Source organism: Streptopelia decaocto (genome assembly GCF_964273445.1).
Source record: "Streptopelia decaocto genome assembly, chromosome: 14".
NCBI classification, from domain to species: Eukaryota; Metazoa; Chordata; class Aves; order Columbiformes; family Columbidae; genus Streptopelia; species Streptopelia decaocto.
In genome coordinates this window covers 9518269-9546001 of record NC_138669.1, presented here as the reverse complement: position 1 = coordinate 9546001, position 27733 = coordinate 9518269, and the positions used below count along the sequence as shown (strand labels likewise).

Here is a 27733-nt window from a genome sequence, read left to right as displayed (position 1 = left end):
CTCTTGGAGTACAATATATTTTTTAAAGCCTGTTCTCTTTTTAAACATTCCAGACTTAAATAGCTGCTAATCCCTGACAGAGCACTAATTTTAGCTGTCCTATTATCTTTTAAATTTGTGTGCCTTGCCACTGAATTGTAATACAGCACATTCTAGCACTTAAGATTCATGTGATTTACATTTCTACTATAGCCAGTTGTGGCTACGCACTACTATGTTATTTTAAATACGTATAATTGCCTTTCATTGTAATCTAATAGGCATAAAAATAAGGGAGGAGAATACTTCATTACTAAAAATATCATTTTGGAAACTCATCTGCAGTGCTTGTGGGTTTTTTGGGGCATATTAAAAATCACGTGTGCGCTTTAACACTGGAAATATCTAATGCAAGTAGAATAATACACTTCACAGTAGTGTCTAGAGGATCCTGGAACAGTTAAACATTTTTCTCTAGGTCTTCAGCTTTGCTCAGGTCATTGGCTCACGCCTGAATATAGTAACAGATAGTGCTAGAAATAGAAACGCCATGAACTTGTTTCCCAAGGCAAAGGATATATTTCACACAGTGTTACAGCTCTCCAGTCTATTTTTAGAGCCAGTGTGTAGGAGGCATCACGGCTTGAATGTTAATAGGCACAACACACAAAGCGAGCTGGCTTAGGTTAGAGTGGAACGCTACAAAAGAAAACCCCATGAGGATAAAGGGGTTCTAATGTCAGCGGCATATCCTGAATAGCAGAGAAAAAAGCATGCAAGTCAAAGATAACTGTTGTGGCAGCGTGACCATCTAAAGATGTAGCCTGAGAATGTGGTTATAGAGGAAAGAACACAGTTTCCCTGGAGCTGCTGCAATAAGTCTTTTCAGCGTCTACTGCCATGAATGGCTCCAGCAATGTGGAGAATAAAAAATGATGATTAGCTATGGAATATTTTGATTTTTCTTCTAAAGTTTATACAATTGGAGAGGTGGTGAGGCTGCTGTTGTTTTATTTAATCTCCTTGGAACGGGAGTGTAGAGCCCAGGAAAAGGTGCTGGTGGCAGCAGGATGTTGTCCTTACAGAGAACTGTGTGTTCTAATAGGGAACCGGAGAGATGTGTTGAACCAATCAAACGTGCAACTAAGAACCAGCTACTAATTTTTCTATGTTCTAATTTTTGTTGCCTGGAACTTTGGAAACTATGGATCCTCCTCATGAGGAAAGTAACCTTTTTAAAATTTATATTATCCACAGAACGAAATGATCAAACAGAACAGGAAGAAAGAAGGGAAATCAAACAGAGACTGACAAGAAAGGTAAAATCTTGCAAAACCTTCCATTAGATTTTAGAAATCTAGCAAAGCTCATGTAACATCAACCAGTCATAAACCTGCCTTAACACACACCCTCCTCAGCAGGCTGAGATAGTGCTATCTAGTAATATGAATTATAAAAATATTCACTTCATCTCAGCTACATGAGACTTAACAGAATAAATAAACATTAAATCAGAAAATGGGTATTTGCTTGCAAACCACATATTTTGCAGCTACATGGCTAGCAAAGGACTGCTTAGTTCTTTGTAGCAATCAGCAGAGCTGATTCCCTGCTGAGCACCAGGTGTGCTCCCACAATAAACTTCTCTTTGCATTTAAGGTATTCGCAGAATCAGACCTGGATCTGTTATTGTTGTGTTCCCAGGAATCCCTATGGGAATTATAAGCCAAATATGCCAATAACTTGTTAAAGCCAAACTGAAATTCTTCCAACGGGTCTGGTCCTGCACACCTTACACAGACAATGTGCCACTGACTGCAGCAGAAAACCCCTACAGCCTATTATATTGTACATAAATCATCATAAATTCATTTTGATTCCCTTAGATATTGTAAGTGCATTTTATCAATATCCAAGTTAAAATATTTTCCTCTTTTGCCCATTACAAAGCTACTGAGCTGAAGCCCGCACCTCCATTTAAACCGTTATCACTCTCCTAAGAATCCTCTGAAGGACTGAATATTTCCCTGGACTCTCCAAAAATTCTATTTTTTTAAAAAATTTTTCCATATACATAAATGCACACTAAGCTAAGATGCAAAGCAGAAAATATTGTGCACTGTATTGATATGTTTAACACTGATTTTATTTTACAAAACTATTTCATACAGCTTAACCAGAGACCTACAGTTGATGAACTAAGAGACAGAAAAATCCTGATTCGGTTCAGTGATTATGTAGAAGTGGCAAAAGCACAGGACTACGACAGGCGGGCAGATAAACCATGGACAAGACTATCAGCAGCAGATAAGGTACTGACATAATTCAAATGATGTATTACTGCTTTGTACTTGCGTTGTCTACACTGATACATCAGATTCTGCAAAGACATTTAACCTCTGGGACATTTAATCTCTGTAAGTGTTACCCATGTATTTTATGCTGAAACCATAGCGACCAACACATACTCTAATAATGCCTATTTAGAACTATAAAGGCTCCTAGCCAGCCCAACAACTGACAGAACAAAACAAAGGTGGACACAATCTTTTTTTAATGCTTTAGGGCTGCAACTCAGAAACATTTCCAGCCAATGCACCGTTAATGTTTATCCTGAAATAGGAAGTTTTGTCCCAAATACGCAAATATCCTCCACCATGTTTCTAAAACGCCAGTATTGCCTTTCCCATTTCCTTTGAATGCTCAAGGAGTGACCTGATCCCATGTTTTCGTGCGCATAAACAAACACGCATTTTTGTTCCGTCACATACTTGCCACATAGCTGATTTACATCCTAATTTAACTTTCACATTTAGGTGCTTGAGTACTAAGAAAAATAGTTCGGCATGATTCCAGATGGAACTTGCTGAATAAATTACAGCTTTGTTCTGAGATTTGGAGATCAAACACTTCATTCCCCATTCCAGTGTCGCCCCAGTAAAAAGTGTCATAAATGCTTTTAGAGGATTTATATAGCAAAGGAACAATGGATTTCTACTACAGTAGCTGTTCTCCTGAGCTCACTAAAATGGTGGACGAGCTATTATATATTACTCAATGGAATAATGATTTTGTATTTTCCTTGTATGTTTTGGGTATGCATTAAAATCAGACTTTTCCTTGCTTTACTGTTTTTATATTGTTAACAAGGCAGGTTTGTAAGCAGTTGCATATACAGGGGGCACAGGTCAGGAATTCAGAGTCAGGATTTTGACAGAAAAACTTCCCTTTCGGAGCAGACAAATACATTATTTTCCCCATCTGGACAGAAGTGACCCTGTCAGCAATGAATGATAAGAAGTATCATATCACCAGTCCATACAACCTAAATATTCAGCATCTCTACCAGCACAGTGTGCTTTGCTACTTCCAACACCTATTATTTCTACTTTAGAAAAGTCCAGTTCTGCTCTTCAAGCCCGGTATTTTACAATGCTTATAAATATACGATTATTTGTTAACCACCTTCTATTTTCAATTCCTAGGCGGCAATTCGGAAAGAGCTAAATGAATACAAAAGTAACGAAATGGAGGTACATGCGTCAAGCAAACATTTGACAAGGTCAGTTTTCCAGCTATTTATTTCACTTACCTGCTAAAACCAGTCTGCTTGAGTCCTGAATTTGTAGTTTCTGTTCTTACATGGTGGATGTGGGAGAAGAATATGCAAAGGAAGCTTTATTTTTAAATTAAATTGGAAGTATTTATCTCTTTGTTTGAAGCCTTTTTTTTGTTTTTGTTTTTTGTTTGTTTGTTTGTTTTTGCTTTGATTTGCGTGTACTAAGAAGCCCTCGGACCTTCTTCAAAACATGACTCAGGTTGCATTCTTTGCACCGAAGATTCAAAAGCTATGAGAAAAATTTAAATTTAGGGTGCAACAGAGGAAAAAAAAATAATTTAAAAAGCAGACAAACAACTTAATACACTACGAAAAGGTTTTTGAATTAAATGTACTTGAACGTGCCAACTTATCATCCTAAACATTGCAACTTTCCTCCTAAAAAATAAAACTCTACATACCGTGACATCCATAATGCTCATAAGTAATGCACTGGTTCTAATTGGGGGTGTTCTGATGGATTCAGCCTGTAGGTTTCAGTATCACTTGATGTTGCCCCAGTAGCTCCTGCAGAAGTGCGACCCCCCGCACGCTCCACGGCCGCCCAGCGGGGGGACAGGACAGGACCTGCGTTGGGCTCCTGTTGTTCTCCAAGCAACCTGGTCAGCCCAGTGCTTGCTCCACGTACCAGCACCGACGACACGTGCTACGTTCAAACACACACAAAAACATTCATTTCCCTTTTCTAAGTGGGAAAAAATGGGAGAGAAGCTGATTCCACAGCCACCGTTACTTGCAAGAAGACGTTGTTAGTGAGAGAAAAATTGAAGCAGCTATCAGTTATTTCCTACAATTTCTATTAGGTCTCTTGAGAGCAGGTACAATTACTCTTAAAACAATTTGAGGAGTTGCTGGGAGCACCGTGTACTCTTGCTGTGTCTGTAAGGGTCCTCAGGTGTGCTCGTTGCTAAAATAAGTTCCCTACCACTGTACCACGGCACGTGATGTGCAGGCTCACGCCCTGCAAGGATCCGGCATCTGGGCCTGAGCCCACGTTTCCATGCCTATTTCTGAACTTGGAATGAACTCCAGCTTAACTGAGCTTTGGGTGTTCAATGAAAAGAACATAAATGAGCCATAAATGCAATGTATATTGATCTAAGCACTATATTTCTAGAATTATAGACTGTTCATGCAATTGTTAGGGCCCTTTTTACATTCCAGCATTCAGACTCAATGTTTATAGTGAGACATCACTGTGCTGATAGAATGAAATTTCGGGGAAAAAAGGGATGGCTGCAGTTTGAGCCTGAAAGTGAGATATACCTTCTCTAATTGAAGCTACCTGGGGAGCTTAAGTAGATTATGATGATATATTTTTAAATTTGGTCAGGATACTAGTAAGCAGGTTGTACAGCCTGGAAACAGAATTGCAATTTACAATTAGCGCTAAAGCATTACAAACGATAGGGACTTTAATTATGAACCTCAGCCAAAAGAACAAGTCTACAGAGGAAGAGAATATTTATTCCAGGCAGACTCTTATAATACATTAAACCAATAGTATGGCCTCATATTTTCTGAAGCATCCGCTCAATATTGCTTAACACATACAAAATAACGAGATCACTGCACAATAAAGATCATTTCTACCAATGACAAACTCTGACCTAATTCCTCAAAAAAACCCCCAAACAAAATCAACCCCATACCTATATTTGCATTTGCACTCCCAGATAACTGTAAACTGGTTAGACTGTCCCTGAGGACTCTACCTGCACTACAGCCATGGCATAGGCCTGGAAATGTGCTGGTGAAAATTAAAACTAATATTCCTCAATACTGTTACTGTGCCTTCAAACAGAATGCTTTTTAAAAAACAAAGGAAAACTTTTTTTTGTTAATCTAATGTAGATTTTTTTTTTAATTATATGTATTTATATGTAATTTGAAAAAATCTCTCTTATTTCTCCTAGATTTCACAGGCCATAGAAATTTTCTTCTGAGAAGAATCAGTCTTTACTTTTTGATATTGCTGCTGAACACACATCAGGGAATACCCAAGTCTTTCCCTACAGTTCAGTCCAGGATACTTTGATGTTTATGTGAAAGCCGGACTCTGCAGATGAGGTCTCTGCAGCACTTAGATACAGAGAGACACACCAGAGCTGAACTTCGCTCTGAAGTCAGAAGAGCGATGGCCTGTGGAGTGGGACGATCTGCTGAAAAAGACTGAAGTAAAGCTACTGGAAAGAACCTACTACTCTCCTTGTTTCAAACTGTTTCGCAGTCGATCTTGGAAAAGGAGATGTTGTGCATGTACAGGCTTTACCATTCCAAGGCCTCTGACATAAATGGACATGACACACTGTCATTCAGTATTATGTTGGGAAGACATTTTGAACTTACCACAATTAGTTTGTAAAACACTTAAGTTCATGTTCTAAAAACTAATTTAATGTATTATAATTTCATTCTTTTTTATATAATGTCTAACAGAATCACAGCTGCAAGCATTTTTGATTCCTGTTACTTTTGTTCTTTAATTAAATGACTAATTATTGCAGGAAATGGAAATGTTTCCTAAAGCTCTCTTTTTTCCAGGGACAGTTGGGAAGGGAACTAGAGTTATTATGCACTAGATCATATCACTTATCAACACAGGGTCTTCAAAAGGATTACTGTAATTAAGGATTTCCAGCTTGTGGGTAACTTTGAGGGTAACTTAGAGCAGCTTCTTACATTTCAAACAATACCTATGAGCTGCATTACTAATGCAACAACCACCATATAGTTATGCAGCAATAAGCTACGCTTCTTCCCATGTTCTCAGCTCTCCTTCCAGCACAAGCATCCCAGCCTTTGCTCTGGTCTGGGAAGACACAAAGTTGTGACTGCTTCAGAGCCACACGTGATCCCCACCAGACAACTGCTCTCAGCTCAGCAGCACGTCAGAGGTTGGAGCAGGTGAGCTGGACAGGGCCGGCACTCCCTGCACCAGGGACCACGCTCAGTTACCGCTGGAGCCGCAGGTGGATCCACTGACGGCACATTCAGCGTAGGGAGCTTTTATCCTTGTGCTGCTTTTGCGCAATGGAAAAAGAAACAGGCCTGCAGTGCACAATTCCCACAGTCTCCTTTAGGGGTCTGCTTTGAACAACACCTGGGGTTTCCCATCCACAAACTCAATCTCCCTAAGCTGAACTTCACCTTTGAGAATACCCCCTTCTAATATGCTTCACATTTTTACATTTGTTAAATTTGGTTGTCCTTGCTCAAAGTTTTTGGAAGTTAATGGGGTGGGGTGAAAACTGACGGAAGGAGAGTAAAATTTCATACCTCTGTTTTATCATGAGACCTCTCTAAAAATAGCAGTTGTATTATTTTTCCAACATGCACCGAGTGTAAGAAAAAAATTTGGGCCTTGCAGTGCACTTTGTAAAACCTTGTACAGTTAAAAGAAAAACACTGTTTCATTGACAGATAAAATTCAATTAGATTAGTAAAAAAAAAGTTTAACATCTCATGAGGTCCATCTAGTGGAGAAGATAGTGAACAGTCTCCAAAAAAAAAACCCAACAAAACATAAAAATCAGAGGCTCAGAAAAATTGGAAAAGCATTAAGTACAGTTACACAGATGGCATGAGCGGATCAAATTATTTACTGTCAATTTCAAGAAAATAATTTCCAGAGTCAGAGCGTTGTGTTTTTAAAATTAATTCATATTTACAACTATTTCTGTTTACAAAAAACATGAAGTCTAAGAGCACCAATTACTCTGCATTCTACTCTCAGTGCACATTGGATAGAAATCTACTATTAGGAATGTAGAAAGGAAACTGAGACAAAAGAAGAGGTCAGAGAGTAGAGGGGACAATGGAAGGAATGACAAAGTGTGTATGATGTCAAAGACAACCAAAGGACAAAATAAGAGGTAAAATGGAATGTAAAATAAGGGATATAAAGCAATTAAGTTGTGAAGGGCTGTTACCCCAAACTGGCTAACGCTCCTGTGAGAGCTGTGGCAATAGTGCGGTGCTGAGCGGATGTGGGCTCTGAGATGCGCCCCTGTTCGTCTGAGCTGGTCCCACGGGCAAGAGGCAGCTCTGCATGTGCTCACGCAGACAAGCTCCAGGACATGCACGTTCTATGAGTTATTCTCTACTTCTGTTACTTCTTGAGGAGCTGTAAGTTTTCAATCCCCATTTTTGAAAGAAACTAAATGAAAAGTATTAGAGGTATTGTTCTGAGTCTGAAAAGTTTATAGTATATGTGCAGGATTGGAAGTTCAAAAAGATTAAGAGGTTGCTAAGGAATTAAAAAATGCAAGGTAGTTTTATGATTAATTTAAAAGCAAATTATGAGAAGGTGTAGCTCAGAAATCATGCATCATAAATATTCAGAAGAAACCTAGTTGATACCCAGCAACAAAGGAGAAGTGTAAATTATGACACACTGGTTGTTTTCTTGTGAGATCTGAAATCTAAGTACATGGGATAGACTATTAATATGTAGGATATATTTCTGAGCTACAGACAGCAGAGCCTCTTGCTGCCTGTTGTCTTACATGAAATACTTGCGCAGCAGTACATTTGATTTGACATACTAGTACATATTACTGATCAAAAGCAAAATAGTAATGACATGTAAAAACGACAAACAATATGTATTTTTTTGAAATCTTTAATGCAACTGTTTGCAACATAGTTCAACCACAAGTGTTCAGAGTTTTGTTTTCTCTTAGAAACTCCTATAGAAGTCTAACACCACAGACAAATAGGACTAAAATCAAAACAGGCAATTTAATCTCTGGATATTTTCTGACTGTATTCAGGATCAGACTCAAGTATCCTCTGTACACATAGCCCAAAAACATAGATTCTAAGTGAAACTCAAAGCTATTTCTCTGAAAGTCAGTTAAATAACCTATAAAAATTGTTAAAGACTTCTTAAAAAACAGCATGTGCTAAAAATCCAAAAATTTACATATTGCATTTTAGCATAGTCAGTAAAATAATTCCAAATATCTCACATATAAAAGGAGAAGTCTTATCCACAAAGATTTTAATACTATTAAGTAAAATATGTTTTCATTACAATAGTTTTCTTGAGTTAAAAAAAAAAAAAGTCAAATTTTACATTATAAAACAGTGTTTACGTTCACCTTGAATTTCAGGAAGGTATCTGGAAATGCTACTTCAGAATTCTGTCTTCTGATTGAAACAATGTCTGCAACCCTCTGCGAACATTACACAGCTCCTCTTCTTGCTGTGCAAAAAGTAGGACATTAATCACATAAGAAAGGAAGATTTTATTGCAAGTAAGTTTTGTAATTCTGGTGCATAGTACACGCCGCTCTTAACAAATATGATACTTTTCCACATCAATATTCAACATATTAAGACTCAGAAGTAAACCAGTATTTCTGTATCTACCTGCTGCTTTTTCATCCAAATAAGGTTTAAAGTATAATGTCAGTGATACGCAGAATCTGTCTCATTTTTATTTATTAAGTATAGTTGATTGTATATTAAATTACTATAAAAAATAAAAATTACTATAAAAATTACTATAAAAAAATACTATAAAAATGAAGACACGATAACTTAGAGAGCAGCATGGGGGAAAGGGACCTGGGGGTCCCGGTGGACAGCAGGATAAGCATGAGCCAGCACTGTGCCCTTATGGCCAGGAAGGCCAACTGCATCCTGGGGTGGATTAGAAAGGGGGTGGTTAGTAGGTCAGAGAGGTTCTCCTGCCCCTCTACTCTGCCCTGGGGAGACCACATCTGGAATATTGTGTCCAGTTCTGGCCCTCAGTTCCAGAAGGACAGGGAACTGCTGGAGAGAGTCCAGCACAGGGCAACAAAGGTGATGAAGGGAGTGGAGCATCTCCCGTGTGAGGAAAGGCTGAGGGAGCTGGGGCTCTGGAGCTGGAGAAGAGGAGACTGAGGGGTGACCTCATTAATGTTTACAGATATATAAAGGGTGAGTGTCATGAGGATGGAGCCAGGCTCTTCTCGGTGACAACCAAGGATAGGACAAGGGGTAATGGGTTCAAACTGGAACACAAGAGGTTCCACTTAAGTTTGAGAAGAAACTTGTCAGTAAGGGTAACAGAACACTGGCCCAGGCTGCCCAGGGGGGTTGTGGAGTCTCCTTCTCTGCAGACATTCCAACCCGCCTGGACACCTTCCTGTGTAACCTCATCTGGGTGTTCCTGCTCCATGGGGGGATTGGACTGGATGAGCTTTCAAGGTCCCTTCCAATCCCTGTCATTCTGTGATTCTGTGATTCATTTACCATTTCTTTAAGAAGTTTCTCTTGGAGGCTTTGTATGTCTTCTTTCATCAGATGCATCTATAAAAAGAAAAGACTGCAACACTGAATGTTGTTACATTCAAGGATGTTTTATGACAGTGAAAAACTACAAAAATGCTTATTGCATTAATACATTGCTGAAGATTAAGACTTTCTTTGCAAAAAAGTCAATACTAGTATCTGTTGGCAAAACTGAAAAATTACAGAAAACAAGAAAAATGAAATTTTATCCTACCTCTGAAGTAAAAATACGCTCTTCATAGTCAACAGTATGGTAGATGTTCTTTTCAAATGAAGTTTTAAGAACTTGAATTCTAGAGAAATAAAAGACAGCTCAAACAGCTTTGCTACAAATGAACATTCCACACATATCATGAATACATCCCATTATTTGTAATTCACTTTTATGTAAAAGGATGGATAAATTTTACCATCATTGTTACTATTTGAATAGTCCCTCAGGTAAATGGAGAAATTTAGATGGAGAATAATTACACTTTTTCTGTAAAATAACATCTTAATCGTAATTTCTCATCTACTATCTGTGTTTTATGGAAAAGTGAAATTGCGTAGAGAATGGTAGTTGGCCTAATTTATACCTCAAATGAACAGAACACAAATCTCATCCCAGGATAATGAAGCCAACTAACCTCTGTTGCTCATTTTTCATGAATGTACTAAAAGTATGTGTATGTTTTTTCCAAAAGGTCTGGAAAGAGAAATATTAAGAGATTATGATCAGTAGGAACTAATATTTTCTGAAATAAAACTGATTAATATATGAATAAAATACAACCACAGACTTAGCACAGAATGGGTACGAGTTACACAGTCACCACAAAAGTGTGAAAAACGATAAGCTGAGCTGGCAGGATGAGGCACTTCAGCAATTCTATTTTCATGGAACTAGTCTGAGCAAAAATCTGTTCGGTGTAACAGTTTAAAAACAATGAAAAAGACTATGCACATCATTTTAATCAGACGTTGCAAATAATTTAAGTCACGCCTTAGGAAAAAGCATCACAGCAAGTAGCAGACCCATAATGTTGACTGGCTTGTTGCAGAACATACAGCAAATCAGGTTCAAATGCCTCCACACTGTTCCTGAAACGCAGGCCAGCTGGAAAAAGGGCTCATGAGGTGGGTAAACAGCCCGTTAAAAGTAGCAGTAGTAGTTTACTCCAGGAAGAAAAAGAAAGTAGTAATCTAGAAATTCTAAGAGCATAGCATTAGTCAATCCCAACAACTCAAATTCACTATTTGAAATTTGACCCAACTTTAAGCAAAGTGATAAAATGCTTTAAAAATCAGAATTAATGATCTAAAGTTAAAGATTATATTAATAATCCATAGATTTCATAAGAATTTGCTTTTCTCCATGATCAAGCAATTAAAATACAAACCGAGAACTCTTTTTCCATGTTTTTCAGGGACTGGGAGTCTTTTTCAAAATTCTCAAGTTCCTCAAGGATTGCAAAATGGAATTTGTCCAGCTGCCTGATCCTACCAAAACAAAACGAGTTACTTTTAGAAGGTACTGATTGCATTTTAAGGGTATTCCAAAAGAAATCTTTCTTTACAGACCTGCATTCATGAATCTGGTAACTCATTGTTGTCAAGTGCTCATGGGCTACTCTTAGTGACTGCTTAGTAAAATGATCCACTTTCCGCGAGCGGCTCTGTGAAGATGTTTAAACAATAAATTCAGGTTATTTTCACTTTAGTACCGTAATTGCATAGTATCATAGATTGTACTGGGCAAAAACAGTTTTTTAATATCTCTTTATCTTTCAAGGAAAAGCTTTCTGTTAACAAAGTATAAATAAACATGGGTTTCTGGTTTTGTTAAAATTCTCCCTAACTTAGAATATGAAAATATTAGAATATGAAAATTATATTTCCTCAATATAGAGAAAGTACACATGAAATAAATTGTGTGTGCTTACAGCTGTCTTAAATGAATAAACACATTATTCAGGCTCGTGTTTTCCTTTTAGCAAATAAAATTCATTCATGCATGTGATCATTTGAAAAAATCAAAATGCAGTACAATCGCTACTCCAGATACATAAAACTTGTCTTGATACAACAGACAGGATAAAAAAATAAAACAGACCCGGAAAAGAAAATCATGGGAGAGTTAGGAACATAAAGGAATTGAAAAAGGCATAAAAGGAAACCTGAATTCCGTGGTTTCTTGAAGTTCTATGGATATAGCTATTTTTGTATCCTTGCAAGCAAATTCTGTGGTGTAAGACAATCTATCATTCATCTGCACATGTACCCACACACACAACTAATATTGCATGTGAAACGACTTGCCTCGATTCTCTTTGTAAATTCTTTCTGGAGCTTCTCACATACACTTATAGTTGAACAACCAGGTTCCCAGATTTCCCCATCCAAAACAGAGATATCATTTACAGATACAGTAGATATGCTTTCAGACGCTGAAGAGAAGTAAAACCAGGTAACATTACAATTTAGTTTGAAAAAGTATCCTATCTGAAGTTACAACAGGGCCTACAACAGATTTTGTTACATATATATTCATTTCACCAATTAGATGAGACCAGTTTCTATTTTCATACCAATTTTCTGACTTTTTTGATGAATATAGTCTCTAAATACTTAGCACTTCTTTCTATTTCTTTTAAAAAACCCAACCATGTAAAATGCTTTTTTAGGGATATTATCTTGCTAAAAATTTAATGTTACGATATTTTAAACTTTTGCACAGCTCTAGTCACCTTCCACTCCATTACTAACCTCTGTAAGTGACAGCATCTCCTGTTTTAAATAATTTTCTAGGCTGTAAAGTAATTCTTCTGTTTCTTTTCTTTTTCTCCTCTTTCCTTGTTTCTGCTTCATCAGAATTGCTTTCTGTATCACTCTGGTACCTTCGTTTACAAAATGTCTCTATAGTTGGTCCTTTAATAAAGATGAAAACAATGTTTAATTTTAAGATTATTTAGAACAATGACGTAGGAGGATAAAGAAGAGTTTATTCACCCTTTGGATCCAAATTCTTGGCTTTAAAGCTTGAGGACTATACGAACATTAATAAGCACTGAATTTATGGAGGGCATGTTCAGTAGATATGAGAATTTGATGTAAATGAACAGGATTTCCTTGGAACACAGAATCACAGAATTTAAGGGATTGGAAAGGACCTCAAGAGATCATCCAGTCCAATCCCCCTGCCAGAGGAACACCCAGATGAGGTTACACAGAAAGACGTCCAGGCAGGTCTTGAATGTCTCCAGAGTAGGAGACTCCACAGCCTCCCTGGGCAGCCTGGTCCAGTGTTCTGTTACCCTTACTGAGAAGAAGTTTCTTCTCAAACTTAAGTGGAACCTCTTGTGGTTAAGTGGAACTCTTAACCTTCACAGAGACACACAGAAAGTCTTTTGCTTTAAGTTAAATGTTTGTACCTGACTCATGTATGGGGCCACGAGGTTCTTCACTCCAAGACTGTGCTTTACTTCCACTGGAAACAGACGATGGAGATGGTGGAACACAATCCTAAAGAGTCAAGTCATTCATTTATTAGTTTCCAAATGGAAGCACTTTTAGAAGTCTTCATCAGAAATCCACCCTTACATTGCTTTTCATTATATTAGGGACATAAACACAACCATAGTATGAAAAAAATATTACTCCATGAATTGCTACTAGGTCTCGCTAGATGAAAGAATAAACAAATTATTCACCACATTAATAATTAATGGTAGCAATAAGTCAAATGACTGATAAGGTCCAACTGTTTCTTGCAACAGAATACAAACAAAATTATTTCTTAAAGGAGTCATTAGTGGTTTTTCACCAGAAAAAGTACTTACAAGAAGTGATTTGAAGGTATTCAGTGGCTTTGGTTTATTTGCCAATGCTACTATAGTTGTTATATTGAGAAGTACATTAATGCCAAAACTATGAGAGCGCTTCCTCACCTCTAGATTTTTTCCATGCAGATATCATAATACTTTAATTTGTGAAAAATCACTTTTTTTTATTGAAAGTAAAGACGACAATATTTACTCCCTGTTATTTTTTAACACACTAACCATAACTGATCTTCTTGGGACACAATTCTTTCCTTGTAGCCATATGATAAACAATTCCCTAAATTATCTCAAATATTTGAAAACTAACTAGCAGCATTTTCCAAGCAGGTCACAAGTAAACACTACATATAGGGTTTAGCGTTAAGAAAGATGCATTTCCCTTAAACCTCACCATCTGTAAAGCAGATAAAATAGATGAAAAGCTGCAGCTCTCTTCTGAAGAGCAAAGGATTTGTAACATACCTCTTCTTTACTTCGGGTGATAGGCTCAGTGATATGTTGCAGTTTTCCTTTAATAGAAAATGTGTCTGAAAAGCAATGTCTGAAACTTAAATCTTCATTATTATCACGTGTTTCAGATACAGATCCCTTTGCATGTTTTCCACTGACAGTTTTGCACGTTGTTAAGCTGAGCTACACATTAACAAAAAAAAAGATATTGAAAGGAGATGTACAAAAGCATAGAACTGTTGGCAGCTGAATGGAACAATTTCAGTTCAAGTAACTGCAAAGCAACTTCAATATTCTTACCAAAGATGCTTCGGTTAAAACCGGTGAGAAACTTTTATTCCCAAATGTTAATTTTTTAACAGTCATCTCAGAGGACTGATTTAGGCGTATACTTGGAATATTCTTTTTTTGTGGATGGAAATTATCGGGAGATACTTCTTTCTCAAAGTTTAACATTTCCTCTTTTTCTGGTGTTGACTCCTGAAGATTAAATGATCTTTCACTGTAAGCATGTTCTTGAGTAACATCTCCTTCTGATATTCTTTCGGCACCTAGAAAACAGTTACTTAACTCTCAGCACGTGGCATGAAAGTTTAAAAAGGTAAGTTAAAGCCCCATATTGCTAACTTCTCCAACTCAAGGTATTTGCAAGTCTCAGACGTGGAATTTTACTTTAAGTGCTGGTATATGACTTGCCACACTTGCTTTTTTGCACTTTCCACACTATTTTAGTGGTTACCAGATTCATTCTAACACATATTGCACTTGTATATTCTGCTGATGTCAAATAACTGCACCAACCTATAAAAGTGTTAGTGACATATTAATATACTTCCTTAAATTACGTGGTACACACTGAATTGAGGGATATCTCTTATTGTAAAAGCATGAAATAAATGTAAAATTGTACTACTGTTATAATCCTCATTTAACCTCCAACTTCTGATACAGTATTGCTATAAATTAAAAGTCAAAATACCTACATCTCATTGCCTCAAGAGATGCAGGGCTCTCAGATGAAGGAATTTCAATATCCATTTGTTCTGCAGAATCCTCTGATTTTGCTTTATGTACATACTCAGCCACTCCCCTGGGCTCCACAGACACAATATTCTGGAGTTCTTTTTGCTGATAAACATCCTTGTTTTTCCCATTCATATGTTTCTATTAAAATACAAAGTTTATATAAACATTATTTGTAAACATACAGAAGTCTATACATATGAGGGTAAAGAGAATACACACCATTGAACAAGCAGAAGGTCCAAAAAGGAACATCATTAGAAGTATTTAAATTCAGAAGCATATCAGGTGTTCTAAGACCAATAAGCATTAGATTTGTTTAATTCAACACCCAAATTTCTACTCTTATGAACTTCTTAACTACTGGAGGCAACTACTGATGCTTCAGGATTTATTCAATGAAGTTTGCAGACCTATCCATATACATTGTTATGCTAAAAGAATAAAAATGTTTTAGCACACAATGTCATTGCTTAAGTTACTAAAAAGAGCTTATGAATTAATCTTAAAAAGGGACACTACTAGAAATAATAAGTAAAATTCATTTCAACTTGTTCATATTGGGCACTTAAAATTCAGCAGTACTAAGTACAAAGTAGACCAGAGTTGATTTCAAAAAATCTTGTAGAAGTAGATTTTTAAGAATAAAGTGCAACTGTATACCTGCATTTTTGATTTGTCCTCTTTTGAGGTGCAACTGTATACCTGTCGTTTTGATTTCTCCTCTTCAGAGGCGCATGCTGAAGATTGCCTTTCACTCTCTGACTCTGAACTGGAAGGCTCTTTGTAATTTTTTGCTAATGCTGCTCTTCGAGGTCGTTTTTGTCTGGTGGTTTGTTCTATTGTTTCAACAGTTGTTGTATTCTGTTTTTTACTTTTGTTTACCTTTGAAAGAATAAAAAACATCTTCAGTTTATATCAGAATGATTAATAAATACATAAGAATAAAAGGCAGGTAACTTCATTTAATTACTTGACCTCCATTATTTCAAAACAACTAAAAATTTTAACTATACCAAAGCTCAGCAAGTCCAATCACCAGCCTAACCATCTTGGGAAGAAAATTTTCACTGTAGATAAGGCACAGTCAAGTCAGGAATGTAAGGGTCAAAAAGGTGAAGGGGCAAAATACATGCCAGCTTTGAACTACAGCAAAGCTGCACTGGGTTTCCAAAGCTTACTCTCAAGCTGGCTTGAAATAAAACAAAAGCCTGCATAGAGAGCAGGAACGAGTTTCCTTCACCATCACCCTGACCTGACTACCTCAGCAACTAGAGCAGAATCCATCTGCTTTTCTCTCTGTCTCCCTTCTACATCAGAACTAGTGCCACTCTCTCTCCATAGCAGTTCATGTTCAGCAATAGAGTAGAGCATATGTAATAAGCATTCTAACTCACAGCTCATGCTATGCCTGAAATATTAACTAAAGACAATATACAAACAATAGAGAATCTGTAAAGAACAAACTATATTTAACAAATGATCTTGAAATAAGCATGGAGAAATGGCACATATTTATGAAAAAATATTTAAAAACAGTTTCTCTAGTGAGAAACATTTTAAGTATGTATAACAAGCCTAGTTACAAATTTACATTTACCTTTTTCTTATTTGCACTTTTGCCTTTAGGTTTATCCACGTGGCAAGCAGGTGCAGAAAATTTATCTGCTGCTACAATACATAAAGTTAGAAAAATCAGCAAAATATATAAATATTTGGCATTTTAGGCTTTTATCAGTCCAATCATAGAATCACGTTTATGCCAGTAAACTTCCTGATTCGGTAAACAGCCTTCAGCACATTATTTTAAAAAGCCAAAGGTTTTTTGTTGACAACCTTTGCCCGTCTCATCCTCCAATGATTTTCCACGTTAAAATACAGACTTTTTGGAAATTAACATTTATAAATGACTAGAACTAACCTGAAAACTCATTATGGTTGGAAATAAGACAACAACAACATATTGTATCTGCAACACAGCACATTACGTGCTGTGCAGTTAATATCTATGGACAAACTTATAGCAGCATACTTAAGAAATTTAAAAAAAATTCTTACTTTTGTCTGTGCTTATTGGTTTCCCTAAGTTTTTATTTCTGCTGTAATCAATTAACTGGGCTTTAGGTTTTCGATTTGATTCATGTAGCCAACTAACGTCTGTCTTGCTGTCATCACCTCTGTATTCTGTGTCTGTGTCACTGAAGAGATGCTTCTTGTTTTGATTGTTTCTAGTCTACAAAAAGCAAAAAAGTTGTCAAGTAATTGATTTACTTTTAATGTACCTTTTACTTCCATTATTGGTATTCAAAAGCAAGAAGACAAGATATACTGATCCACAAAAATCAGCCTTACTTTTTTTTTTCCTTTCACTTCTGTGCTAGTTTTACTATCATCTGCATTCCTTAATTAGAAAAAGAAAGAACATCTTTAAACAATACATTTAAACATATTTATTCTAAATGCTTCTACTATTCATGTGATATGCAGATTAAGGATTCAAACAAACATATCTTTTGTTTTCACATCCGTTTTGGAAATACCCATTTACCTTAAACCCTAAAGGATGTGCATATTTTCTAATGATCAGTAAGAACACACAGTAACAATACGTCCCTTTGCAGGCTGACCATCAACAAAAAACTACCCCCCCTCTATTCAGAAGTTTATATCCCCATAGTGTTCCAAGAAGAGAACCAAATTTGTTTTCTTCATGAAACACATTCTTTCCTTTTATCAGCTTCCCAAAGGAAAACCATGAAATGGCTGAGATCACAGCAGCTATGATTACTGCTTGAAAAAAACAACACAGTCGAGAAATATTGTCATGCCTACATTCCCTGGATTTTCATGACAGAACACTGGAGAATGCACACAGTACTATTCTTGATGATAACCAGAAGAGAAGGAAGCAATATAACACCCCTACCCTTTTTTGTTCAGATTTGTACGAACACTCAGTTCAGTATCATATGATGCTTGGATCTAAAAACGTAAGAAAAGTAAGGAACAAATGAAAGTTTTCATTAGTTATACAATTTAAACAAAATTAAACAAGCCACCAGACAGTAACATCTATGGGCTTTTTTGCTCAGTTTTTATGTTCATCAATTAAGTTATGTTGATTGATTTCTATCTTAGAAATTATTTAACAACAGAGCTGACAGTTAAAACCATTGAGAACTGACTGAAGCTGTCAGTATCTCAAACTAACACCTTACTTTTCCTCCACTTGCTTCGCTGCCTTCACCAATTCAGTGGGCTTCTCTGAGCCATAAGAAGCAAAACAATCTTTTGTTGTCTTTTGCTTTTATCTTAGTTAGACTTTCTTTTTACTCAAACACATGGGCAAAGATGTCTTTATAATGAGGATTGGAAGGAAGGCAATAATGCTTTCAGGATAATAGGATACGTTTAAAGATAATGATACTCCTAGCAAACTTCTATTCTTAATTAAGGAAAACATAATAATAGCTTTAAGGGGCCAGAACCCTAGGACAGCATCTATCATTATACATTTGAAAGTGATGGAAGTATTTACATGGCAAACTTCTTTCCCCCCTTAGTTCAGTGATATAATTTGAATTTTTAGACGTTAACTATACTTTCAGTAGACATAATCTGACTGAGCTCCTTTATATTCTATTCATAACATATCAGTTTCAGTTATATTCTTACTCCAAGCTTTATTGTAGGCTCATCAAACCCACTGATGTTAAAGTTGTAGACATCATCCCTGTCAAACAGACACAGAGATCAATTTGGTGACTGAATTAATGAACATTTCACAAAGTTAGGTATGGCTAATTAGAAATTTTGTTTGAAAAGGTTTTAACTACTTACACGACATTACCAGGAGTTATATTGAGACTAGTAGTGGTTTTTGTGTTTCTATCCTTGGTTTCTTCCTATATGTAAATAAAAAGTTAATTCATGTCAAATTGGGACTGTGCATTCATACACACTGTAATCTCAAAATACATTACAATCATATGGCAGCTGCTCAGACTTGATTAGCAACAGTACAATATGGCAAAATGGGGACAAGAGCCAGTAGAAACTAAACCTTTTAGAATTTATCCTTTAAGGATATCAATAAAACCTCAGCACTTTTTTCACCACAAACATTAAGACTAATTTCTGTGTCCTGGCTATATGTCATTTAAGGATTCTATAACATCATTTACTACAATATTTTTATTCTAAATATTTACCAATGCTTTGTTCAAAAGGAAAATATTCAATTACATAATATGTAAACAGAAATTAATTTGGGTTTCACTGGCTGATAGTTGCCTGTAAAAATATTATTCGACATAAGTAAATACACAAAAAAGTATTTTAAGTATATACAGTCAATGCATAATGAACATTAACATCTACAGATATTTAACAATCAGTAATACTCGTGAATTTTGCTTTTACATCTGCTAGCTACCACCACATGTGTATATACATCTGATATGAAGAAAAATCCAACAAAAGCATAATGTTACCTTAGAGACAAAGGATTTATTTAAATGTGACCTAAAAAATAAGGATACATTTTGTTAAATGCTAATTAGAAAATATGCATTAGAATATCGCTTAGATAAATAAAGGCCTTATCAAACACAACAAGTTTATTCAGGCAATTACATGCAAACCCATGTGGATTAAAATAGATCAGCCCCTTTCATTTTTGTGCAGATCAGCCCCTTGAATTTCCAAGTCCCCATCCAAAAGGTTTAAAAGGTGATGTAGCTCAAACTATTCCAGTCCTTTGTCATCCAGTCACAATCAAACATGCAGAGCATGTAATTACATGTCAAGTGTATCTCCAAGCAGCAGTTCCAGCAAGGTACAACTGATTTTCTTATTTAAGAATTTGTTAAACTCTAACAGTCAATTCTTTCAGGAAGATACAACTAGGAACTTTAGATAACAAAAAAAATTGATGACTGAATAGAGGTGTGGACCCCAGACTAGGATGACACCCAACACTCTCATGAACTCTTCCAGTTAAAACTCTCTCCACAAAATATGTCAATGAATTAGTGAAAGACCACTGAACAGAGTTCTAACAGCCCTTGTAGTTATTTCAGCTACTGAACTATTCCACGACTCGTCTCCTACTTTTCAATACCACAGATTTTACCAGAAGTGAACAAACAATTCAGGTGAAAGCAGCACGTGAAACAACTGTAGGCAAAGGAGCAGATCACAAACAAATGCACGTACACAAAGAGAATAAGCAAACAATAGTTCACATCATACCTGTTAAAACCCAAGGAATTTCTGGCTTTGCTTTTTTCATCAGTGTTTATTTTGTATCTGTCACTGATTTTATTAATTAGTGATTTTGTTGCATCTGTAATTTCTTTAAACTTTGTTTTCTATTAATAAAAAAAAAAAAAAGAGTTTAAGGCTCAACTTTGGACAGACTCAACAGAAGGGCAGAGCTGCAAACAGAACTACAGGTGCCCAACAATTACCTGAACTTCATTTAATGTCATCTGGATGTACTAAATCACATCCCTTTGAAGCCCCATTTTCCCTTGCATTACCCAAACAATGAGCAATAAAACATCAGTTTAGCAGACATTTGCTTTTAAATGTTGTGGTTTTGTGTGAAATAACATTTAAAAGTGAATGAGAAGTGTATGAGAGCACAAGTTGGAGCTTATTTAAGAATTATTTTTAAAAAATATTATTTTCTAAAAGAAATCCAGTGTAAACTAATCTTAAGTTATACTGAAACAGTAAAAAAGCGAAGCTGACATTATTTTATTTATTTTGTATTAGTGGAAAGTCAACTAAAAATAAGTTTGTGACTAAATGAAAGTAAAATACAAATTCTAAAAGACTGAAAATTTGACAGTTCTCTTAATTGCAAGTCAAAGAAACAAAGGTAAGAAACTCACCGTCTTTGATTGGTTTGGATTTGTGGTCTCTTTTCTCAAGAGAATGTCAGTTTCCTCTTTTGCAAAACCAGGATGCAAAGATGTTTCAGACACTCTAGCTGAAAGAAATGTTTTAAACGATGTTTCAGTAGTAGTTCAAATATTTTTCCCTTCTGTACTTAATAGTTTCTGTTTCAAATGATTAACACTCTGACTGTCCACTAAGTATTCTGCAGTTTTCTTCCCTCATGGTATCAATTTAGTTTTCTTGAGTTTCTTCTCAAAAAATTTAACAGAAAGCTTTTTGTTTCACAGCTCTTTCCTTAACAATGGAAACTAATACAAGGGGGAACAAAGCATGGCTCTAGGTTAAGAAGTCATCTGAAACATTTTTAACACTAACAGTTAACAAAGCGTGAACATAAATAACCTGGATGGGACGTACATGCCAATGATGGATTTAGCTTTTGCTTGTCACCAGTTGTTATATTCTTCTGAGGAACAGAGCATGCTCTTTTTTTACATGTTTTGCTTTTATCAAAAGAGCTCTCCAGAAGATCAGACAGCCTAACAAAGATAATGAAATCTTATTACCAGTGAACTGCAGAAGGTGAGTCTTAACTACAATAAATATGCATCATAAAATAGCAAAATAGTGACATCTTATAGATCTCAACCCATTTTACACTGATACGTAAGTCTGCTACCATTGTTCAATTAACCAACACATTGTAAAATGGCAAACCTTCAGAAAAATCATGTATTTTTAAGTCAACAATATCCTACGAGCATCACTAAAGCTTGAACTCTGGTAGCTCTGTGGTATGTCAAATCTATTTTTTACAGCACAGTTACAGAATCACAGAACGTTAGGGATTGGAAGGGACCTCAAAAGATCATATCACCTCAAAAGAAATTCTGGCAATAATTGAAAACATTCTTATCAAAGTGAGTGACAACAGTGACTTGGTATTCTTTTCCAGTACTTACAAAGGTCTGTTGTTTCTCTCTACTGGTTGAGAATCAGGAACAATATCTAGCATTTCATCTGAATGAGACATTAATTTGGTATCAATTATTATTGCAAAAGAAATGGGAAAAAATTAAAATAATTTTAAAAGTAAGGACTATCAACACTTGTAGAATTACTTGCCTGAAGTTTGCTTTTGTATGGTCTCAATTTCTGTCTCTTGCACCATTTTGAAAACTTCTTCAGCATACATTTGCTACAATGGGATAACACCCCAAAGAAAATATTAGCACAGGACTATAAAGAGTGTAGCCTCATAAACTTGTACTTTCCCTAATAAAATATGAAATTATTTTTTCATATGATAGAAGGAGATTACAGTACCTTTTCAGGTAGTTTCGTCTCTTTTCTATTATTTGACTTCCTGAGCTTCTGTTCTGTTTCACAGAGTTCATTGCCTTGTTTACATCTTTGGCCACTCTAAAAAGCATAAGAAGTAACACTGACAATTACAATCCATAAAGACAAAATAAGTAAAATTCTCCTAGAAAGTAATGCTTGTAATATTCTAAACTACACATTCTATATATTAAAGCCTTTTTCTAAAGCAAAAAGATGCTTCAGAATCCCACAGTCTGGGATTTGGTCTGAATCTGACCCAGAAAGACATTTAGTACCACAAATAAAATAGAAATGTTACTTTGAAATCTTTGTTCAACTGGAACAAAATACATACACTCAAACAGCAGTTCAGTGACAAGTTATGTAGTTTTGGTTGATTTTAGTGAATGCCTAATCCCAAATACACTAAAGCCAATGCTATAAATGCTATAACCTGACGACATTAACATTGGACAACTATAGCTGAACATATTTAAGAGTATTTCAAACACTGCACAATTAATTTGAGATTCACCGCATACACTGTTCTCATATTACAGACAAAGGAAGAACGGTGGTGAGTTAACTCTAGGGTCAGAACTGGTGACTGAATGCAAATCTTGGCTTATTTTGTAACAGTGCAGTCTGAACTTAGACATATTAATCCTGAAATCCAGAGGACAAGATGACATTATGCAATAAAGTAAAACACACTATTTTCTAAAATGAGTTGCTGACTGCAAAACCCCAGCTCTTTAAAATATGAATTAGGAACAAATTAGAAATAAATGTTACTTTTAAATAAAAGACTTAGCTACAAATGACATGCATACTCCAGTAGGCTCTTGATAGAAATTCTTTGTTCTGGTCTCATTTACTGCATTATTGTTAGACCTTTCAGCAGAGCTCATCATTTCCAATGGTAATTTAAATCGCCCTTTAGACGGAGTGGCTGAAAACAAAACACAGACCTGTTAGAATCCTACCGTTTCTGCTATTACAATTACTGTGCTGTCTGTGAAAAAAATAGGAGGAGTCTTGCCTATGATCACATCTATTCCATAAACTGTAGGAAAGCTGACTAGTCTTTATATCAACTCATTATGTACATTCTATAATTCTAATGATTTCAATTAAGTGACATGGAGGTTAACAAGCCCAGAGACTGTGGATGTCTGGAGGCAAGCAATGCTTTTTACAGCCTGGCTCTGGAGAAAAGAGTTGGTCGCCTATTTAAAGATTTCGCCGTAATGTATTTTTGCTGGAATACACTGTGTCATTAAGTTCCAAATAAAAAGTTAGAAAAGTTTTCATCTTGTTCCATCCTAATTTGAAAATGCTTTCTTTTCCAGCCTCTGTTACTCCTGATTTCTACACCATACATGGATATACATAACTGAGGCTACTGATGCACTTGGGACAGTTAAAGTAAAAAAAAATTAAGTTTGTTAGTCATGCTGTTCTGCCACTAGTTGTATCTCCAATCTCTACTGGTCATTGTCTTACAAATCTTTCCCTTGCAGAAAGTATTAAATATCTGTTACGGTAAGACCATTAGGAGGAAAGTGATGACTCCTATTTGTGATAAAGTCTCTACGAAGCACTTCTGATGTAAGCATCAGTAGCACTGGACCTGTGACTCAAACTTTCAATGGATCCTGCCTTGCTCACCAGCCACCTCATCAACTTCCCCTTGAAGAAACACATGCAGGTTCTAGATGTAAAATGCAAGTGACAGATGTACATGTCAGAGAAAGCTGATTTTCCACTGCAACTGCTATAAAGGCACAAACTGCTGAGAACTCTTTAAACCAAGAGATTTAAGGAGATGATAAAACACGTATGTTTTAGGTTTTCTAATTAATTGCTGACTTCTCAGCTTGCTGCAGCACAACCAGCTGACTGACAGTAGCAGTAAAACCAATATGTGGCCTTCACCTGTTTAGAATGCACACGCAGCTACTATCCTGCATCATGTCTATGACCAGTAGCAAGAGGCCTAGTTTAAAAATGTCAAGTTTAAAGCACCTGCTAAGGAGATGTTATAAAGTCTAATTTTCATTTCCACCTCTGCAAAGGATCACAGTTCATGCTTGTATTTAAAAGATGATTTATAACATATTTTTACCCTGAAAGTACTTGTACACTTACATGTGCTAATAAATTCAAGTGGACTCCTTGTGGAAAATCTTGTGGTTCCAGGAATAAGTACAGATGCTTCAGACACTTTCCTTTTACAAGATCTAGTTTTCTTGAGGAACAGAAAAGAGTTGACTATCACACACAGATTTAAGAATGACAACACAAGATTTTAGAAAATTATTTTTTAGATGCTTTTAACACTTTCTATAATTGGATCATCAATTGCTATTGCTGCACACATCAATGTACTGTGATTCTTATGCAGTTTCCTTTTTAGAGAAAGTTCACTGAAATACTTGAATTACATTACACTTAAAACTACTGTTTTTAAACAGAGATCAGTGACTGTTGTTTTCTAAATTTAGTCAATAAAGCACAGACAAATTCTGTCCCTTGTTAACAATCGAAGTAATCAAGATGATTCCCAAGATTATTATTAATTATATTCCAACTGCAAAATAACAGAGGTTTTATATTATAAATTATGATAAATATTTAAACTGAATTGTCTTTTTGATGTGCTCTTTTCTGTTTTGACAATCCTACTAACCTTGGAGGAGCCATCTCTGCTTTTTTCTTGATTGTTATTTTTATTCGGAGTCCTCAAAGTTCCAGGAAGTTGTTGGGTTTTGTACTTGGGGAGTTTCTCCTCTTCAGATTTTTCTTCCAAACATGGTGACAACTGACTTTCTGGTACCAGAACCTATATAATATTTTGGATTTAAAAAAAAATGGAGAAATACAACACATAATAAAATCCAAATATTTTATAAAATACACACAGAGCAACTTCTTCATCCTAAGTTACACATTTCTTCCTGTAGATTCTTATAAACTGCAGAGCTCATGTACTTTTAGTTTGAAAAGCATTCTACCTGTTATTTTCACTAACAAGGATGGGTTACCAGATCACAATTCACAGAAAAGAACTTCCCCTGTGTATATTTGTCTGAAGTATTCTATGATTTGGATATTAATACCATTTTCTACCCAAGTATACAATACATACATGCTGTACTAGAAATCACTTAACTGGTTTTAGAGTTATCTTCACATACTGACATTTTAAAAGTCCTTGTTTTTATGGTGAATGATCATGAACAAATAATTACCAGATTATACATTTAAAAAAAAAGAAAACAACCACCTCAGTACACCGAAGTAAAATACCTGTGATCCGCTTTCATCAAAGACGACATGTACAGTTGTTTTGGCAACTGATGAAAACTGCTTCTTACTAAAGCCCTACAAAATGAGTAACCATCTATGTAAAATATACACTTTGCTCATTTTTTTAAAACAAGAAACAGAAAGTCAGAGATTCTAAGTGTCTGAAATCAGGTTATAAGGGAAAATAGATTCTACAAGCTCATACCTGTTACACTCCTCATGAGTTTCTCAGTCATTCAGAGTTTGGAGCAAAGCAGTTTGTTACAAGCAGTAAGGAATAAGCTACAGCTTGCTAAAATTTTTTTACTAAATGAGTAAATTCATAAGAGTGGCCCATGTACAGCAAAATGGGATAGCTAATGAATCATTCTGAAAGACTTAATAATTGTCAGCATCCAGCTCTTGTATTTCTGGAAAATTACATATGCAAAACTTGACATTAAGCTATCACAGAATTACAGAGTGTTAGGGATTGGAAGGGACTTCGAAAGACCATCCAGTCCAATCCCCCTCCCAGAGCAGGAACACCCAGATGAGGTTACACAGGAAGGTGTCCAGGCAGGTTTTGAATGTCTCCAGAGTAGGAGACTCCACAACCCCTCTGGGCGGTGTATTCCAGTGTTCTGTTACCCTCACTGAGAAGAAGTTTCTTCTCAAATTTAAGTGGAACCTCTTGTGTTCCAGTTTGAACCCATTACCCCTTGTCCTATCATTGGTTGTCACCTAGAAGAGCTTGGCTCCATCCTTGTGACACTCACCTTTTATATATTTGTAAACATTAATGAGGTTACCCCTCAGTCTCCTCTCCTCCAAGCTAAAGAGACCCAACTCCATCAGCCTTTCCTCATAAGGGAGGTGCTCCACTCCCTTCATCTTTGTTGCCCTGTGCTGGACTCTCTCCAGCAGTTCCCTGTCCTTCTGGAACTGAGGGGCCCAGATCAGGACACAATATTCCAGATGTGGTCTCACTAGGGCAGAGTAGAAGGGAAGGAGAACCTCTCTGACCTACTAACCACCCCCATTCTAATCCACCCCAGGATGCCATTGGCCTTCCTGGCCACAAGGGCCCAGTGCTGGCTCATGGTCATCCTGCTGTCCACGAGGACCCCCAGGTCCCTTTTCCCTATGTTGCTCTCTAATAGGTCATTCCCCAACTTATACTGGAACCTGGGGCTGTTCCTACCCAGATGCAAGAGACTACACTTTCCCTTGTTATATTTCATTACATTTTCCCCCGCCCAACTCTCCAGCCTGTCCAGGTCTCTGGATGGCAGCACAGCCTTCTGGCATGTCAGCCACTCCTCCCAGCTTGGTGTCATCAGCAAACTTGCTGATAGTGCACTCTGTTCCCTCGTCTAAATCATTGATGAGTATATGGAGTAATACCGGTCCCAGTACTGACCCTTGAGGCACTGCACTGGATACAGGCCTCCAACTGGACTCTGCCCCATTGACCACGACTCTGTGGCCTCTTCCCTTCAGCCAGTTCACAGTCCACCTCACTACCCCATCATCCAGACCGCACTACCTTAAGGTAAGGATGCTGTGGGAGACTGTGTCAAATGCTTTGCTGAAGTCAAGGTAGACCACATCCACTGCTCTGCCATCATCCATCCACCTTGTTATGTCCTCACAAAAGTCAATGAGGTTGGTCAAGCACGACTTCCCCTTGGTGAAGCCATGCTGACTGCCCCTAATGACCCTCTTATCCCTGATATGCCTTGAGATGGCACCAAGGATAAGTCGTTCCATCAGTTTCCCAGGGATGGAGGTGAGGCTGACTGGTCTACAGGTACCCAGGTCCTCCTTCTTGCCCTTTTTGAAGACTGGAGTGACATTTGCTTTCCTCCACTCCTCAGGCACCTCTCCCATTTCCCAAGACTTGGCAAAGATGATGGAGAATGGTCCAGCAATGACCTCAGCCAGCTCCCTCAGCACCTGTGGGTGCATCCCATCTGGACCCATGGATTTATGGATGTCCAGATGGCCTAACTGCTCCCTAACTCAGTCCTCA

At 36.6% G+C, this 27733-nt stretch overlaps 2 protein-coding genes across 5 annotated transcripts in view; one reads left to right on the top strand and one right to left on the bottom strand.

The window, feature by feature from the left end:
- Positions 1-6109, top strand: part of PHACTR3 (phosphatase and actin regulator 3) — a 100164-nt gene extending 94055 nt beyond the window's left edge. For all 4 annotated transcript variants that reach the window (XM_082065434.1, XM_082065436.1, XM_082065435.1 and 1 more), the window contains exons 10-13: positions 1237-1298; positions 2151-2291; positions 3465-3541; positions 5515-6109. In XM_082065434.1, the coding sequence (XP_081921560.1) occupies positions 1237-1298; positions 2151-2291; positions 3465-3541; positions 5515-5530 (296 nt within the window). In that variant the 3' untranslated portion in view covers positions 5531-6109. The remainder of the gene's footprint in view (positions 1-1236; positions 1299-2150; positions 2292-3464; positions 3542-5514) is intronic.
- A 2482-nt stretch (positions 6110-8591) lies between these two features.
- The window catches only part of SYCP2 (synaptonemal complex protein 2), a gene marked incomplete at its 5' end in the record, with an annotated part of 29701 nt that continues 10559 nt past the window's right edge, over positions 8592-27733 (bottom strand). Inside the window, 30 exons of the mRNA XM_082065781.1 lie at positions 8592-8807; positions 9842-9898; positions 10095-10173; positions 10510-10568; positions 11263-11362; positions 11444-11538; positions 12182-12309; positions 12629-12790; positions 13294-13384; positions 14167-14337; positions 14455-14705; positions 15138-15318; positions 15841-16062; positions 16778-16848; positions 17236-17410; positions 17530-17578; positions 18104-18159; positions 18853-18910; positions 19018-19082; positions 19671-19701; positions 20431-20549; positions 21078-21175; positions 21502-21623; positions 22047-22104; positions 22210-22282; positions 22411-22506; positions 23241-23359; positions 24559-24658; positions 25100-25252; positions 25720-25794. Of these exons, the coding sequence (XP_081921907.1) occupies positions 8733-8807; positions 9842-9898; positions 10095-10173; positions 10510-10568; positions 11263-11362; positions 11444-11538; positions 12182-12309; positions 12629-12790; positions 13294-13384; positions 14167-14337; positions 14455-14705; positions 15138-15318; positions 15841-16062; positions 16778-16848; positions 17236-17410; positions 17530-17578; positions 18104-18159; positions 18853-18910; positions 19018-19082; positions 19671-19701; positions 20431-20549; positions 21078-21175; positions 21502-21623; positions 22047-22104; positions 22210-22282; positions 22411-22506; positions 23241-23359; positions 24559-24658; positions 25100-25252; positions 25720-25794 (3189 nt within the window). The 3' untranslated portion in view covers positions 8592-8732. The remainder of the gene's footprint in view (positions 8808-9841; positions 9899-10094; positions 10174-10509; positions 10569-11262; positions 11363-11443; positions 11539-12181; positions 12310-12628; positions 12791-13293; positions 13385-14166; positions 14338-14454; positions 14706-15137; positions 15319-15840; positions 16063-16777; positions 16849-17235; positions 17411-17529; positions 17579-18103; positions 18160-18852; positions 18911-19017; positions 19083-19670; positions 19702-20430; positions 20550-21077; positions 21176-21501; positions 21624-22046; positions 22105-22209; positions 22283-22410; positions 22507-23240; positions 23360-24558; positions 24659-25099; positions 25253-25719; positions 25795-27733) is intronic.